General features: G+C 35.3%; 2 protein-coding genes across 2 annotated transcripts in view; both read right to left on the bottom strand.

The window, feature by feature from the left end:
- Window positions 1-16,259, bottom strand: part of RC3H1 (ring finger and CCCH-type domains 1) — a 74,308-nt gene that overhangs the window by 47,022 nt on the left and 11,027 nt on the right. The window lies entirely within an intron of this gene.
- LOC122451704 (translation initiation factor IF-2-like) overlaps window positions 10,765-16,259 on the bottom strand; it is a 116,743-nt gene continuing 111,248 nt past the window's right edge. Inside the window, exon 3 of the mRNA XM_043484622.1 lies at window positions 10,765-14,853. Coding sequence (XP_043340557.1) covers window positions 14,833-14,853 — 21 coding nt within the window. The 3' untranslated portion in view covers window positions 10,765-14,832. The remainder of the gene's footprint in view (window positions 14,854-16,259) is intronic.

Genomic DNA, 16,259 nt, shown 5'->3' with positions numbered 1-16,259 from the left:
AAAAGTATTCTTTTGACCAAAAAGATGGGTTTGAGAGACAAGGAGAAAACAGTATTTTAAAAGTTTGACTTTGGATAGAAAATTTAATGAATAAGAATAGTAAGTCAATCTTTGACGATTCTATTTCAATCAGTAAAATCATAAACCAAAGCTTTTTTAAAGACTCAAACTGGCATTAAGTTGTAGTAGATACAAGAAGAATTTCCACTTCCTCATTCTTTAAACATCTTTCTCCAAAGTCATCTTTTAAAACACTGTTCAAGCTTCTCAAAAGACAGTTATTTACACCATCTTCAACTACAAAACACATCTAAACCACAAAGGACATATGACTTTGTGAATATAATAAACATTCTCTCAATCAAGAGTAAACATGAGACACTTTAATCATAACAAGCAAGAGGAGGCTGAGAAGACAAAGGAGCTGTAACTGGACAAAGAAACAGGAATTAGGTGACTTTGTTGGAATTCTAGATGTGTCCAAAGAGATTACTGCAACAGGTGAGCACCTGGAATAAAAATGAAAAAAAAAAAAAAAAAGTAACAGGAAGACAGTGCCACACCCCACCTACAGTGACTGCGCCGGTGTTTTGGTCTCACCACTCCAGTGAAATAAATGGCTCTTCTCAACATCACCAAGATCAAGCCCTGAGCTTTTGGAGTGGGAGCACTGACTCCAAGATCCTAGACTATCAGAGAATCCACCCTAGGGAGTATCAAATAGTGAGAACTCCCACAAAGGAAACCACAAGTATTCCTTGTAAGGAAAACCCAAGTATTAAATGATACATTAGATGAGATGGATCTCATTGATGTCTTCAGGACATTCCATCCAAATACAGAAGAATACACCTTCTTCTCAAGTGCACATGGAACAGTCAATTTATTAGAAAATTGAAATAATTATCAATCATCTTTTCTGACACAACACTATGAGACTAGCTATCAATTACAAGAAAAAAAAACCTGTAAAAAACACAAACACACTGAGATTAAACAATACATTTCTAAATAACCAACAGGTTACTGAAGAAATCAAAAGGGAGATCAAAAAATTTCTAGAAACAAATGACAGTGAAATCACGACAACTCAAAACCTATGGGATGCAGCAAAAGCAGTTCTAAGAGGGAAGTTTACAGCAATACAATCCTGCCTCAAGAAACAAGAAAAACATCAAATAGACTAACTTTACACCTAAAGCAACTGGAAAAGAAGAACAACAACAAAAAAACAAAATTAGCAGAAGGAAATAAATCATAAAGATCAGAGCAGAAATAAATTAAAAAGAAATGAAAGAAACAATAGTAAAGATTAATAAAACTAAAAGCTGGTTCTTTGAGAAGATAAACAAAATTGACAGCCCTTTAGCCAGACTCATCAAGAAAGACAGAAGAATCAAATCAACAAAATTAGAAAAGAAAAAAGAGAGGTTACAACAAACAATGCAGAAATACAAAGGATTATAAGAGACCATTATGAATAACTATATGGCAATAAAATGGATAACCTGGAAGAAATGGACAGATTCTTAGAAAACTTTAATCTTCCAAGAATGAACCAGGAAGAGGCAGAAATTATGAACAACCCAATTACAAGCACTGAAACTGAAGCTGTGATCAAAAATCTCCCAAAAAACAAAAGCCCAGGACCAGATGGCTTCACAGGAGAACTCTATCAAACATTTAGAGAAGAGCTAACGCCTATCCTTCTAAAACTCTTTCAAAAAATTGCAGAGGGAGGAACACTTCCAAACTCATTCTACAAGGTCACCATCACCCTGATACCGAAACTAGACAAAGACAGCACGCAAAAAGAAAACTACAGGCCAATTATCACTGATGAATATAGATGCAAAAATCCTCAATAAAATTTTAGCAAACAGAATTCAACAACACATCAAAAACCTCATACACCATGATCAAGTTGGGTTATTCCAGGGATGCAAGGATTCTTCAACATACACAAATCAATCAATGTGATACATCATATTAACAAATTGAAAGATAAAAACCATATGATAATCTGAATAGATGCAGAAAAAGCCTTTGACAAAATTCAGAAGCCATTTATGATCAAAACTCTTCAAAAAATGGGCCTAGAAGAAACCTACTTTAACATAGTAAAGGCCATATATGATAAGCCTACAGCAAACATTATTCTCAATGGTGAAAAACTGAAAGCATTCCCCCTAAGATCAGGAATAAGACAAGGGTGTCTACTTTTGTCACTATTATTCAACATAGTTCTGGAAGTCCTAGCTACAGCAGAGAAGAAAAAGAAATAAAAGGAATTCAGGTCAGAAAAGAAGTAAAGCTCTCATTGTTTGCAGGTGACATGATACTGTACATGAAGTGAAGTGAAGTCGCTCAGCTGTGTCCCACTCTTTGCGACCCCATGGACTGTAGCCTACCAGGATTCTCAGTCCATGGGATTTTCCAGGCAAGAATACTGGAGTGGGTTGCCATTTCCTTCTCCAGGGGATCTTCCCGACCCAGGGATCAAACCCAGGTCTCCCGCATTGTAGGCAGACTCTTTACCGTGTGAGCTACCAGGGAAGCACTATAGAAAACCCTAAAGATAGTATCAGAAAATTACTAGAGCTAATCAGTGAATTTAGCAAAGTTGCAGGATACAAAATCAATACACAGGAATCACTTGCATTTCTATACACTAACAATGAAAAATCAGAAAGAGAAATTAAGAAATCAATCCCATTCACCATTGCAACAAAAGATAAAATATCTCTAAGAATAAACTTACCTAAGGAGACAAAAGAACTGTACACAGAAAATTATAAGACACTGATGAAAGAAATCAAAGATGATATAAACAGATGGAGAGATATTCCATGTTCCTGGGTAGGAAGAATCAATATTGTGAAAATGACTATACTACCAAATGCAATCTACAGTTTCAATGTGATCCCTATCAAATTACCAATGGCAGTTTTCACAGAACTAGAAGAAAAAATTTCACAATTCATATGGAAACACAAAAGACTTTGATTAGCCAAAGCAGTCTTGAGAAAAAACAATGGAGCTGAAGGAATCAACCTTCCTGACTTCAGATTATACTACAAAACTACAGTCATCAAGGCAGTATGGTACTGGCACAAAAACAGAAATATAGACCAATGGAACAAGATAGAAAGCCCAGAAATAAACCCACACACCTATAGGTATCTTATTTTTGACAAAGGAGGCAAGAATATATAATGGAGCAAAGACAGCCTCTTCAATAAATGGTGCTGGTAAAACTGGATAGCTACACATAAAAGAATGAAATTAGACCACTTCCTAACACCACACACAAAGATAAACTCAAAATAATTAAAGACCTAAATGTAAGACCAGAAACTATAAAACTTTTAGAGGAAAACACAGGCAGAACACTCAATGACATAAATCAAAGCAAGATCCTCTATGACCCACCTCCTAGAGTGATGGAAATAAAAACAAAAGTAAACAAGCGGGACCTGATTAAACTCAAAAGCTTTTGCACAGCAAAGGAAACTATAAGCAAGGTGAAAAGACAACCCTCAGAATGGGAGAAAACAATAGCAAATGAAACAACTGACAAAGGATTAATTTACAAAATATACAAGCAGCTCATACAATTCAGTGCCAGAAAAGCAAGCAACTCAATCAAAAGTGGGAAAGAGACCTAAACAGAAATTTCTTCAAAGAAGACAGACAGATGGTTAACAAACACATGAAAAGATGTTCAACATCGCTCATTATTAGAGAAATGCAGATCAAAACTACAATGAGATAGCACTTCACACCGGTCAGAATGGCCATCATTTCAAAAAGTGTACAACAATAAATGCTGGAGAGGGTGTGGAGAAATGGGAACACTCTTGCACTGTAGGTGGGAATGTAAATTGATACAGCCACTATGGAAGATGGTATTGAGATTCCTTAAAAAACTAGGAATAAAACCACCATATGATCCAGCAATCCCACTCCTAGGCATAAACCCTGAGGAAACCAAATTGAAAAAGACACATTTCCCATTGTTCATTGCAGCACTATTTACAACAGCTAGAGCATGGAAGCAGCCTAGATGTCCACAGACAGATGAATGGATAAGGAAGTTGTGGTACATATACACAGTGGAATATTACTCAGCCATAAAAAGGAACACATTTGAGTCAGTTCTAATGAGGTGGATGAACCTAGAGCCTATTATACAGAGTGAAGTAAGTCAGAAAGAGAAAGATAAATGTCTTATACTAATGTATATATACGGAATCTAGAAAAATGATTCTGAAGAATTTATTTGCAGGGCAGCAATGCAAAAACAGACACAAAGAATAGATTTATGGACATGAGGAGAGGGTGACACGTATGGAGAGAGTAACATGGAAACTTACATTACCATATGTAAAACAGATAGCCAATGGGAATTTGCTGTATGTCTCAGGAAACTGAAACAGGGGCTCTGTGTCAACCTAGAGGGGTAGGATTGGGAAGGAGATGGAAGGGAGGTTCAAAAGGGAGAGGATATATGTATACCTATCTATGGCTGATTTATGTTGAGATCTGACAGAAAATAACGAAATTCTGTACAGCAATTATCCTTCAATTAAAAAATAAATAAATTAAAAAGAGTAAACATAAGATAAAATTACTAAATACCAACATCTAGATTCTTTAAATTTCCTCAGAGCAAGGCTGTGTCAGAAAAAAAAAAAAATCTATTAATTAATGCACATGTGCTCAAAGCCTGCAGGTAAAATCATTACGTGTTAGGGTTCAGACTAACTCCAGCTCGATAGGAGCAATTCTACTGGAACCTTCCTAATCAGAAACAGCATAAATGATGAATCCTCTTATTTCTAAAAAAAAATACAAGAGTCACTGTGCTGCTCAATGATGAGAGCAATGGTTAACTTTCCCATGAGTTTAAATAAGACCTACTCTCCTCTGTAGATGGCAACAATTGGTGATCTTACTGTTGATAACTGATAATAGGTAATTTAGAATACAAATTAAACAGCACTCAGTCTGACCTTGAAAAAAGCCCAAACTTATGCTCGCCTGTCCTTCACTATCTCCCGGAATTTGCTCAGATTCATGTCCATTGAGGGCATGATGCTATCTAACCATCTCATCCCTATCCTTCTATGTTAATAAAATTAATCTTCAATATTATCATTATACTTTTCCCAGAGTTTTTTTCTTTTAAAAATAAATAAAATCTTATCAGAGTAAGAAAATTATTTCAGTGAATAGTAAACAATAAAACCACTGACTCATTCCACCAGCTAAGTGACTAATTTGCAGACGTCAAACTCCAAGTCATGTAAATGCCTTGTAGTAACTCATTTTGAATCCATGCCTCTGCAAGACAACAAACAACTACATGTTGTGAGCCTTTATGGTTTAAAGATGATTAAAGCAATTCTCAAGGAGCTAATACAGACAAAATTATGATAACATGATGTGTAACAGACCTTGGCTTTCAAAAAGTAAACCATGTGTCGTGTCTTATGCCAGGTGTTTTCAGGTGCATCTCTCATTTAAATGTCTACCACAAATCTAAACCACAATATAAACCACCACCAGTAACCAGCATTTCTTAAGCAACAACTAGGTGCCAATACTTTCAGTGCTCTATATACTGTATCTAATTAATTAAATGTTCACAGCAACACTGTGATATAGTTATTTCCATTTTAAAGATAAAGAAACCAAAATACTAGTAAGTGGCTGGACTATGATTCAAACTCAGGCCAGCTTAACCCATAAGCTGGTACTTTAAAATTCTCTAATTTCTGCCACTTAACAGGTGCAATTAAGTCATTATGGCAAGGGAGCTTTTAGGGATGATGGAAACGTTCTAAAATTATTGTGCTGATGGTTACACAATTCTACAAATTTACTAAAAATTGTTGAATTGTACACTTAAGTAAATTTTACAGCATGTAAATTATACTTCAATAAAGCTGTTTAAATAGCCATTAAAGGCTTTTTATAAAGTCATAGTTTTAAATTTTAATGTAGTAATTAAAAAATATAAAGATACCTTTCAGACTGTTCTATAAGCACAGCAATAATACTAGTAGTTAATATTTTAGTCACTAAGTCATGTCCGACTCTTGTGATGCCATGGACTGTAGCCTGCCAGGTTCCTCTGTCCATGGGATTTTCCAGGCAAGAATACTGGAGTGGGTTGCCATTTCCTTCTCCAGGGGATCTTCCTGACCTGGGAACTGAACCCAGGTCTCCTGCATTGCAGGCAGATTCTTTACTGACTGAGCTACAAGGAAATAGCTAACTTAAAGAAATAGCTAAATTATACTGCTTTGAAGATTTCATTAAATATATTACAAACTGACATTTAAAAATTTTTTTTAAAGTTATTACCATCTCTTCTATTAAGGTTCATTTTATGTGTGTCTGAGTTAGAGAGAGAAATAAGAAAATTAAAATTCCTCAAGTATCTATTCTAGCCTGGTCACTCTTCAGAAGCATTATAATACCCATTTTATAGGTAACTCTTAATCTTCAGCAGCATTAAGTAACTTGCCCAAAGCTAATAAATTGTTGAGCTGAGACTAACGCAGTTCTTATGTGAATTCACAGTGTAAGTTACCTAGAGCAAGATATTACATCAAACAAACAAAACCTTATTGTCTGTAAGAAGAAAATCCTGGATCTCCTTCCACTCCGCCCTACCCTATGAAATGAGTTTAATTATTATTTTTGGCCTTAATTTGCCATTTGCCTGGGACATTTCCATAGCAACCAATAAACAGGGCAACATCAGAGAAGAGAAAATTTTTAACTATCTTGAAAAGTGATGCTAAGAGCAGAAAATAAAAACAAAAAGAAGAAAAATAAATGAAGGTTTAGTATAATACCACTGAGTGTTATAATTCTCAGCAGAATATTAATTAATTCACATATAAAACAGTGTGAGATTTCTGAAGGCTTAAGGTTTCTCCAGCAGTAACAACCTGTGAAGACCCAATTTTGACTGTAAAAATACGTCTTCCCAAAATAAACAAACTGAATTGTAACTTTATATTGTACACAACATCCTAGATATAAATAACTTAATATGCTAATGTTAGTGCAAATATAGACAAATTCTTAGGAACGGTATAAAGAGAAGGTCTTCTGACTTAAGAGGACGAACAGGCCTGGAAAATAGAACTTGATAAAAAGGGTTGAGAAAGCTGCAAAGGGCTAATTTAGGTGGCTTATTTTCCCAGTGTTCAGAGGGACAAAAACAAACACTTCTACTTCCAATGTAAAGCCAAATTTAGATGAAGAAATAGTAAGGAAGGGTAAAGCCATTCACAGAGAAGTTGCCTGATCAAGCTGAAACACTACAAGTGAAGGACAGCTACTAACTTTGGGTATATACTTTGAAGCTTCAGGTTTCTATTCTATACAGCAAAGTTCTACACTGAGTGTAAAATGTGCTCCACAAGAGGTCATTAGAGTTATTACAGAGGTGGTGAAATAAAAAGGCCAAAGTCAAAAGCATCATCTTAAAAGAGAGCTGTGAAGTAGTAGGCAGGGAAACTTATCTGTCATAGCAAAATATCAAAGAGTTATTTTTTTTAGTTTGCATTAATATTCTGCTGAAGATTACATACGTCCTCACCATTTAATGGTGGCCCAAACATCAAAGAATAATGAGAATAACCAAAGTCAGATATATTTTGGAATATGTCAATGCATTTTGGTTGATCTGTTACCTTGTTAACTGCTTTCAAATTAATTGTAGATGTCTGAAACTTGTTTTCTTTGTGAAAATTGATGTCTTCTTAATAATAACACTTCCTAAAAAACAGTAACAAAACCAACACCAAGAACAATGCACAGAAACTGTTTTGAGCCCTTTCTGTATGTTAATTCATTATACTTGAAAAATTAAATATCCTTTAAAAAAAGGAAAATAAGCTTAAAGAAAGAAAAAAACCTGAAGTCTCCTTAATTAAGACTCTTTTTATGCCATAAAGATAACTCACTTATCTTTTGAAATCTGTCCTCCTGCTAAAATAATGGCTCCTTTTTATAAAGGAAGTTTACTCCTGCTGTCCCCAGAAGTTATTTTGAGACACAATGACAAATCTGATTGGCAAGTCCTCAATAATCTTGAATGTAAGGGAAAATGTTCACTATAAAAAAAAATTAACTTGTGTCTAATAAATTTATATTCCAGATTGTTAAATATTAATTTATAAAACTCCTGAGGAATTCAGTAAATTGAGACATTTTAAGGCATAACACTGTTTCTTCAATGTATCCTAATTTATTAGTTCTTTCCTTGCTTATATGGAAGCATTTAAGCTTAAATCTTTGTGAAAAACACTAAAAAACAAAACAAAACAAAACAAATTTACTTCTATCTCCACAGTGTTATAAGTAAAAAAAAAAAAAAGTAACTCAATCCCTGTGCCTGTCTTCTGGTCTCTGTTCTCTTCTCCCTCACCTTTGAGTTTTCAAACTATCACTTTATCCCAACCACTATTAGTGTATCAACAATCTTCTTATGAAATTCAACAGTCACATCTCAATCCTTATCTTCTTTCTTTCTATACAGTGTTTAGTAATGTTAACCAATTTGGGCTTCTATAATGGCATACTTTCTAGGTATTCCACTGATTAGCAGGCCACTCCTTACATGTCCCTTTTGAGGGCTTCTCCTTCTCTGCCCATCCTTGGAATATATTCGGTTCTTCAGAATTCCTTCCTTAGTTTTCCTCTCTACAAAATTTCCCCAAGTGATTTCATCTGCTTTCAGGTTTTGACTACCAACTGGATGCTTATGACTTCCAAAATTTCAGGCCACTGTCCTGAGTGCCAGCATCATATAACCAGTTGACTACTAGTCATCCATGTCCAACTGGGGTCTCAAACAATCTCAACCATACCAAATCTTTTGTTCCCTATGTTAATGACAAAGTGACATACCTGTTGAGAGAAGCATGAGAAATCACCCTTCACTACTCACTTTTCCTCAAACCTGCTCTCCCCTCAACTAACAAGCATCATGTTCCATTCATTTTATTTCCTCAGTGTTTTTTGAAAATTTTCCATCCATTCTTAAATCCTTACTTTAGGCTGCCAATATCTCTTACCGGGATTGCTGTGACAATTTCTTAGGTCCATGTTAAAAGTATCCTCAACAGAGCAGGTTCTTTAAAATCAGAGAATGTCTTGGGCTTCCCCTCGTCCCCTTTCTTGCTATCTTCTCTATAGTTTTAATACAGAAGAAGCCAGCTAATATACAGTAGCAAACATATAAAGCTGGAATATTTATGCTTTCACCAACAGAAAGTCAACTGAATTAATAGAAAGCTGCTAGAGAAGAAACCTAGGGCTTTACTATCCAAAGTATCATGTACAGATAAACAAGGATAGATAAGACTTGAATAACACTATAAATCAACTAGACTTAAAAGACATCCATAGAATGCTCAACACAACAGAACTCTTTAAGTGTTTATGCTTACGAGACATTCTCCAAGATAGACCATAAGCTAGATGATAAAACAAGTCTCAGTAAGCTTAAAAGGATTGAAATCATAAACATTATAGTCTCTGCATATAATGGAATGAAATTACCGACAGAAAAAAACTTAAACTCACAAATATAGGATAATTAAACAACATACTGCTAAATAACCAATAAGTCAAAGAAGAAATCAAAAGGGAAATTAGAAAATATTTTGCAATGAATGAAAATGAAGACGCACCATATCAAAATTCATGGGCTTCATCCAAAGCAAGGCTTAGATGGATATTAACAGCTTTAAGTGTCCATATTAAAAAGGAAGAAAGTCTCAAATCAATAATCTTACTTTCCCACCTTAAGACATTGGGGAAAAAAGATATCTAACACCAGTAACATGATGACAAATTCTCTGTGGCCAAAATACAAGTTTTGAATTTAATACTGTCAAGTAATGCCAATTTTAGATGATTTCTTCCCTAAATACTACAAAAGAGAAACTTATAAACAAAAGACATTAAAAACGTAAAAACCCAAGTATTCTAATATCCCAAACAGTTTAATATTAGTTAGTTTATGAGGTGTAAATGCAATTTTAAAAAATCTTGACAGTTCCTTTTTACAATGAATATACACATTTCAACTTGGAAGAGTACACACATTTCAACTTGGAAGAGGGAGGTAGAGAGATACTTCAAGGCTGATGTACCCAAATATAAAATCTAGGTTTTTGTTTGATTATTTTAAGAAGACAACTTATAAGCAATCGAGTCTTAACATCAAAGCTAGCAAATAATAGAGGAAAAAATTCTCAACTGTATCTTTCAGAGGGCCTCTGGGACACCACTTATTAGTAGCAAGTTATGCTGGCATTCCTATCTTTGAAGGAGATTATCACAGGTTCAGGTAATAAGTGAGCAATATGACAAACCCAGACAGCATACTAAAAAGCAAAGACAGCTCTTTGCCGACAAGATCTATAAACTCAAAGTTACAGCTTTTCCAGTAGTCATGTATAGATGTGAGAGTTGGACCCTAAAGAAGACTGATAGCCGAAGAAGTGATGCTTTTGAACTATGGTGCTAGTCTCTTAAGAGTCTCATGGACTGGAGATCAAACCAGTCAATCCTAAAGAAAATCAACCTTGAATAGTCATTGGAAGGACTGATGCTGAAGCTGATGCTCCAATACTTTGGCCATGTGAGCTGATTCACTCTGATACTGGGAAAGAATGGGGGCAAAAGAAGAGGGCGGCGGAGGATAAGATAGCATCATCAACTCAATGGACATGAATTAGAGCAAATTTCAGGAGATAGTGAAGGATGGGGAAATCTGGCATGATGCAGTCCATGGGGCTGCAAAGAGTTGGACATGATTTAGCAACTGAACAACAACATAAGCAAATGGAAATTTAAAGGAATGACAAGTTATAAAATGATAATAGAATTTATGATGGGTCAAAATATTCTAAAAACTTAAAGTGCCTTATTTTTTAATCCTCATTAATAACCTTGCAAAATATTATTACAACTTTGAGAAAATCAGGGCTCAGATTAAGCAATGTTCTTTACATCTCACAGCCGCCAAGGGTTGAGATTCCAACCTGGTTTATTTAACTTTACTCTTAAAAAACTTTTCCCTTAGGTTTTTTAATCATTTACTGTGACAGTCTGCAAAGATGGCCACAGTTCCTCCCATCCCTTTAGCTATACCCCTTTGTAATTTGACTTTGCTGTTCTTTCTATCAAGAAAGAGAATCTTTCCCCCCACTTTGAATCTGGGTGACCTTGGCTTACTTTGAAAACTGTAGTTGAATATAGCATTAGTGATGTTTGTAGAGCTCCAGACAGAACATAAGCCTCAAGAAACCTTGCAACTTTCCACTCTTGCTGTCTTGGAACATGGTGCCACTATGTGAGGGGACTTGAGCTAGACCTGAGATGAGACCAACAGAACAGAGAAAAATTGTCCCAGCTCAGACCCCTAGAACAATCAGCCCCGGTTTTAGCTGCCAGATGACTGAAGCTGCATACCTAACCTCAGAGACCAACAGCAGAACCACCTGCAGCTAACTAGCTCCAAGCACTAACTCACAATTATAAGCAAATAGTTGCTGTTTTAAGCCACTCTAAATTTTGGAGTGGTTTGTTACTCAGCAATAGATTATCTGATTGTTTATACAGTCAAGATACAATTTTACATTTATAAATTTCACTACAGCCTTTTGAGAAAAGAGTAATACTGAATATAATATTCATACTAGAATCTAAAAGTTTCCCTCAGCTGAATTACAAACTTTTAATAAAGTGAATCTCTTCTTTTTATAAGGCCTAACAATTACCAATATATTTAAGTACCTTCACAAACACCACATGCCTAAATTTAGCTTCTTATTCTTGCAGCATAAATTATCAGTAACTGAGGGGAAGAGCACCCAAGTGTACCAAAATGGTGATATTTTCAAAGCACAGCATGAACAACAAACCCTTAGACTTAACAATATGTACTACTTAGGCTTAATTTAAATCTATCTGAACCTTTGTGTTCTATTCCAACCTAATATATTTAAATTGTCATCTATGTAACAGTCCTCCATGTTGATGTGCCAGAGCAGCATTATCAACTCTTATTGAAAGTGATTCAAATACTCCCAAGTTAGGTGTTATTAGTCTTCACTGGTACAATCTAAAGGCCTAACCTTCCTTACCAGCATCACCTTGGTCATCTTCAGCAAGTTATACTTGCCTTCACCCACCTATAACTACCTTCACGTACTCCCTCAATCTTTCCCCCCTCTATCCCAAAACTGTGTGTGGCAGGGGTGGGATCTGGGTGCTAAGCACTTACAAACCATCTCATTTAATCCTCCAACAACCTTCTGATCAGGTTATAGCAACTTCTATTATTTCTTTGGAAGAGAACCACAAAGCATATTTTATTAGAATATTTCACTGAGAAATAATAAGGGGACTAAAACACAAAGTGAATTTTAATTTTATAAATATTTTAAGATAATTAATATATTGAAATATATATACATAAAAGGTATACAGACAGAGTGTTCAGCTCAGTGAATTATCAAAGTGAGCGTACCTGTATATCCCGCCCTTCCCAGAAAGCCCCCTCACTATCCTTCTCAATCATTATCTCTTTATTCTTGTCAGAGGCCACTGCTATCCTAACTTCTAATACTGTACATTAATTTTAACTATTTTAAAATTCTATGTAATGAAGTCATCAGCATGTGTTTTCTATTTTGGCTTCTTTCATTCAACATATTTGTTAAGATTGTTCTTCCTACATTTACATTATTAAACTATTACAAAACATTCCAGTTAAACTACAATTAGAAAGCAAACCTTCACGAACTCATTTTTGGAGTACTGATGATATTTGGATTTTGAATGAAGCAAACTTCTGGTGCTGAACTAGACGGAAAATACCAGGTATCAAACAACAAAACTGGAGAACAAAGAATTCCCTCTTTACTCAAGAAAACAAAGCAGCACATGTGTCAGACTAGTAGCCCTAGGCCTTTACTTTTACTTATTTCTTCATTTTTTATTTATTTTATTTATTTTTTTTATATTATTATTTCTTCATTTTTTTTCCTGAGGGAGCTTGTGTCCTAGACTTCCTGTGGAACTTCATAGCTACCATAGGGCTCTGACTGAGTCTAGAACTGGGCAGCAAAGAAAAAACAAGCAGATGTATTCAGAATAGGTAAGCTTCAAATGCAACGTGCTTCTTTGCAATGGGTGGGTGATACTTAGTGTACACTCTGACCTAGGGAATCTTTGTGTTAAAGATATAACCTATTTAATAACAGCAAAATAACAAATAACATTAGTATTATTAAAATGTCCCCATAATCTACTGGCCAAGGGCTAAGGACATTTTTATCACTGTTTATTTTAGCGAAATATGCCTGAAAGAATTCATACTATTTCCAGAACACAAAGTCACAAGGATATTCAACTGCACATATTTGAAAAAGAATGTTTAAAAAAAAAAAAAGTATAGATTCATTTTCCACTTTAGAACTATTTCTAGACTGTTAATCTGAGGCGAATTTTATTTTGAAGAGTTTAAAAGAATGAACCAATTGCTACATGGAGTCCAAACCCAGAAGCCTATAGCTACAATGTATCTTATTTACATATATCAAGTGGTTTGAAAAAGGCATATAAATTGTAAAAAGATATTTTGCTGTTCCCAAGTAGTAGCTACTGTTAGAGAACCTACTGATTTGTTACTACTGTATCAGAATTAAACACAAAACATTTCCTCCAAAATAGGTAACAATGATCTCCGAGGGAATAAATACAGGCTTAGGTCTGTGCAGTGTGTGCAACAGACAACAGAGGATAAAAGGATGGGATACGCCATACCACTGTGGGTTATACAATAAACAAATCTAATTTTATACTCTATTCTTTCATAAAATAGGGGCCTCCTTTCTTATCTTAAATTGCGAACAATTTGTTCCTCTCCCAATCCTGAACTTTCTCCCTATTTCCCTACACATATTACTATGTGAATTCCCTTAGGGAGGGCCGTAGTTGATTACCTTATTTACAATGGACCCCTCAACCCTAATCATACTACAACCACAACGATAGATGCTTCCCATCTCATTCCTGATTAATTTTTCTCCAGAATACTTCTCACCATTCAATATGCTGTTTCTCTTATTTTGCTACAGTGTGGAACTGTCACTAGTAAAATTTAAGTTCCATGAAGACTGGGATTTCTGTTCGTTTCTATCTCTCATCGTTTTTGAGTATATTTTATGTGCCAGGCACTATTCTAAATTTTACATGCATTATCTCACTTAGTCCTCACAATGACCCTATTAGATATGAGATATCATTATATCTTATTACAGTTGAAGAAACTGAGCACAAATGTTAGGTAATATGCACAAGGTCACATGGTAATTAACTTGTCCCTATTTTTTTAAACTGGTAATTCCTTCTGTAGCCTTTGTTTCTTTAGTTACCTCACTACACAACTTGACACTCAATGTACGCACCTAGTAATCTGGTAAGCATCCTAGATTCCATCCACTTCTACCTTCATTAAAAATTTTATATTATTGCCCACATCTGTATCTTCCTTTCTATCTCTCCTTCCATGATTGAAGGCTGTATTCATTCATTCATTCAAAAATTATTTATTGAGCACTGACCATGTGCCACACAGTGTCTTAGGATCTGAATATGTAGTTCCTGAGTGAAACAAAGTCCCTGCTCTCATACAGGATATATATAGTCTCTCTCACCTGGACCACACAGTAACCTTCTAAATGATCTGTCTCCAGCTTTGTCTTCCTTCACCCTCCTCACAGCAGCTGGTCATTCACTTATGGTTTTCTTCTATGACCAAAAAAGAAAGCAATAAAAAAAAGGACATAACTTGAAAGATCCTCTTTCACAAGAGGATATCAAAATGGCCAATAAGTGTATAAGATGCTTATTTTTTTTTTTTTTTAAGATGCTTATTAAAGAGTCATCACGAGGGGAGTTTAAAGTAAAGTGGCAATGAGAAACTATACCTAGCAGAATGGCTAAAAAAAAAAAAAAAAATCTGACAATACCACGTATTACAGACTATATGAGCATGCAAAATTCTCATACAATGCTGCCAGCAGTGTGAACTGGTACATTTGGAAAACTGGCAGTATCCTCTTAGACTAAACAAAAGCCTACTAATGACTCCCAAATTTCACTGCCAGAGGAATGACTACATATGGCTACCAAAAAACATATGCAATAATGTTCATAACAGCTTTACTCAAAAAATGCCAAAAACAGACTGTAAACAATCCAAATGTTCATAAACAGTAGAGTGGATAAACTGTGACAATTTCATACAATGGAATACTATACAGCAAAAATAAAAATAGAACTGATCTACTGTTATATTTAACATGGCCAATTTTCAGAGATACTATAATCAACAAAGCCAGATACAAAATAGCACCTTCTGCAGGATTCAGTTTATAGAAGGAGCAAAAAGAATATATGATGTACGACTTTGAAGCAAAACAGACTATGGTGCTAGAAGTGAGAATTTACTCTTGGGAAAGCTGGGAAACACTGGGGAGGGGAAAGAGTAGAAAGAATTCTTGGGTGCCAGAAACACTGAACATCTTGATCTGGATGGTGGTCACACAAGTGCATATACGTAAAAGGTCATCAAGATGTACACCTGTGGTTTTTGCCCTTTAGTGGGTGTGTTTTGTACCTCAAACATAAAAACATAAACAAAAAAACACAGCTCTTCGATGATGCCTTAGCAGAACCGATCCCAACTGCTTGAACACGTCATACAAGATCCCTGGGATGTGGTCCCTACCTACCTCTCCAGCTTTATTTTTCATCACCATCTGCCTCAGGTTTTATATTTTAGCAACAAAAGTATGAACATTTCCCCAAACACAACATATGCTTTTTCACTCTAGGTCTTGTCTGGCTCAAATAAGTCAGGGATGTTAAACCCCTATTCACCCTTTAAGTCTCATTCAATTCAGGAAACTCAAGAAATCTCTTTCAAGTCCAGGGTATATTAGGTTGCCCTTCTGATGGCTCCAATACATTCTAAACTTTATCTATAAGAGAAAATCCATATTGTTGTATACTGCAGTAGGCCATTTCATTGTTGTTTAGTTGCTCAGTTGGTCTCTTTGTGATCCCATGGACTATAGGCCACCAGACTCCTGTCCATGGAACTTTCCAAGCAAGAATGCTGGAATGGGTCACCATTTCCTCCACCAGGGGAT

This window comes from Cervus canadensis, chromosome 13 (genome assembly GCF_019320065.1).
Source record: "Cervus canadensis isolate Bull #8, Minnesota chromosome 13, ASM1932006v1, whole genome shotgun sequence".
Lineage (NCBI taxonomy): Eukaryota > Metazoa > Chordata > Mammalia > Artiodactyla > Cervidae > Cervus > Cervus canadensis.
Note: the sequence above shows the minus strand (reverse complement) of the source record. Positions and strands in the feature narration are given on the sequence as shown.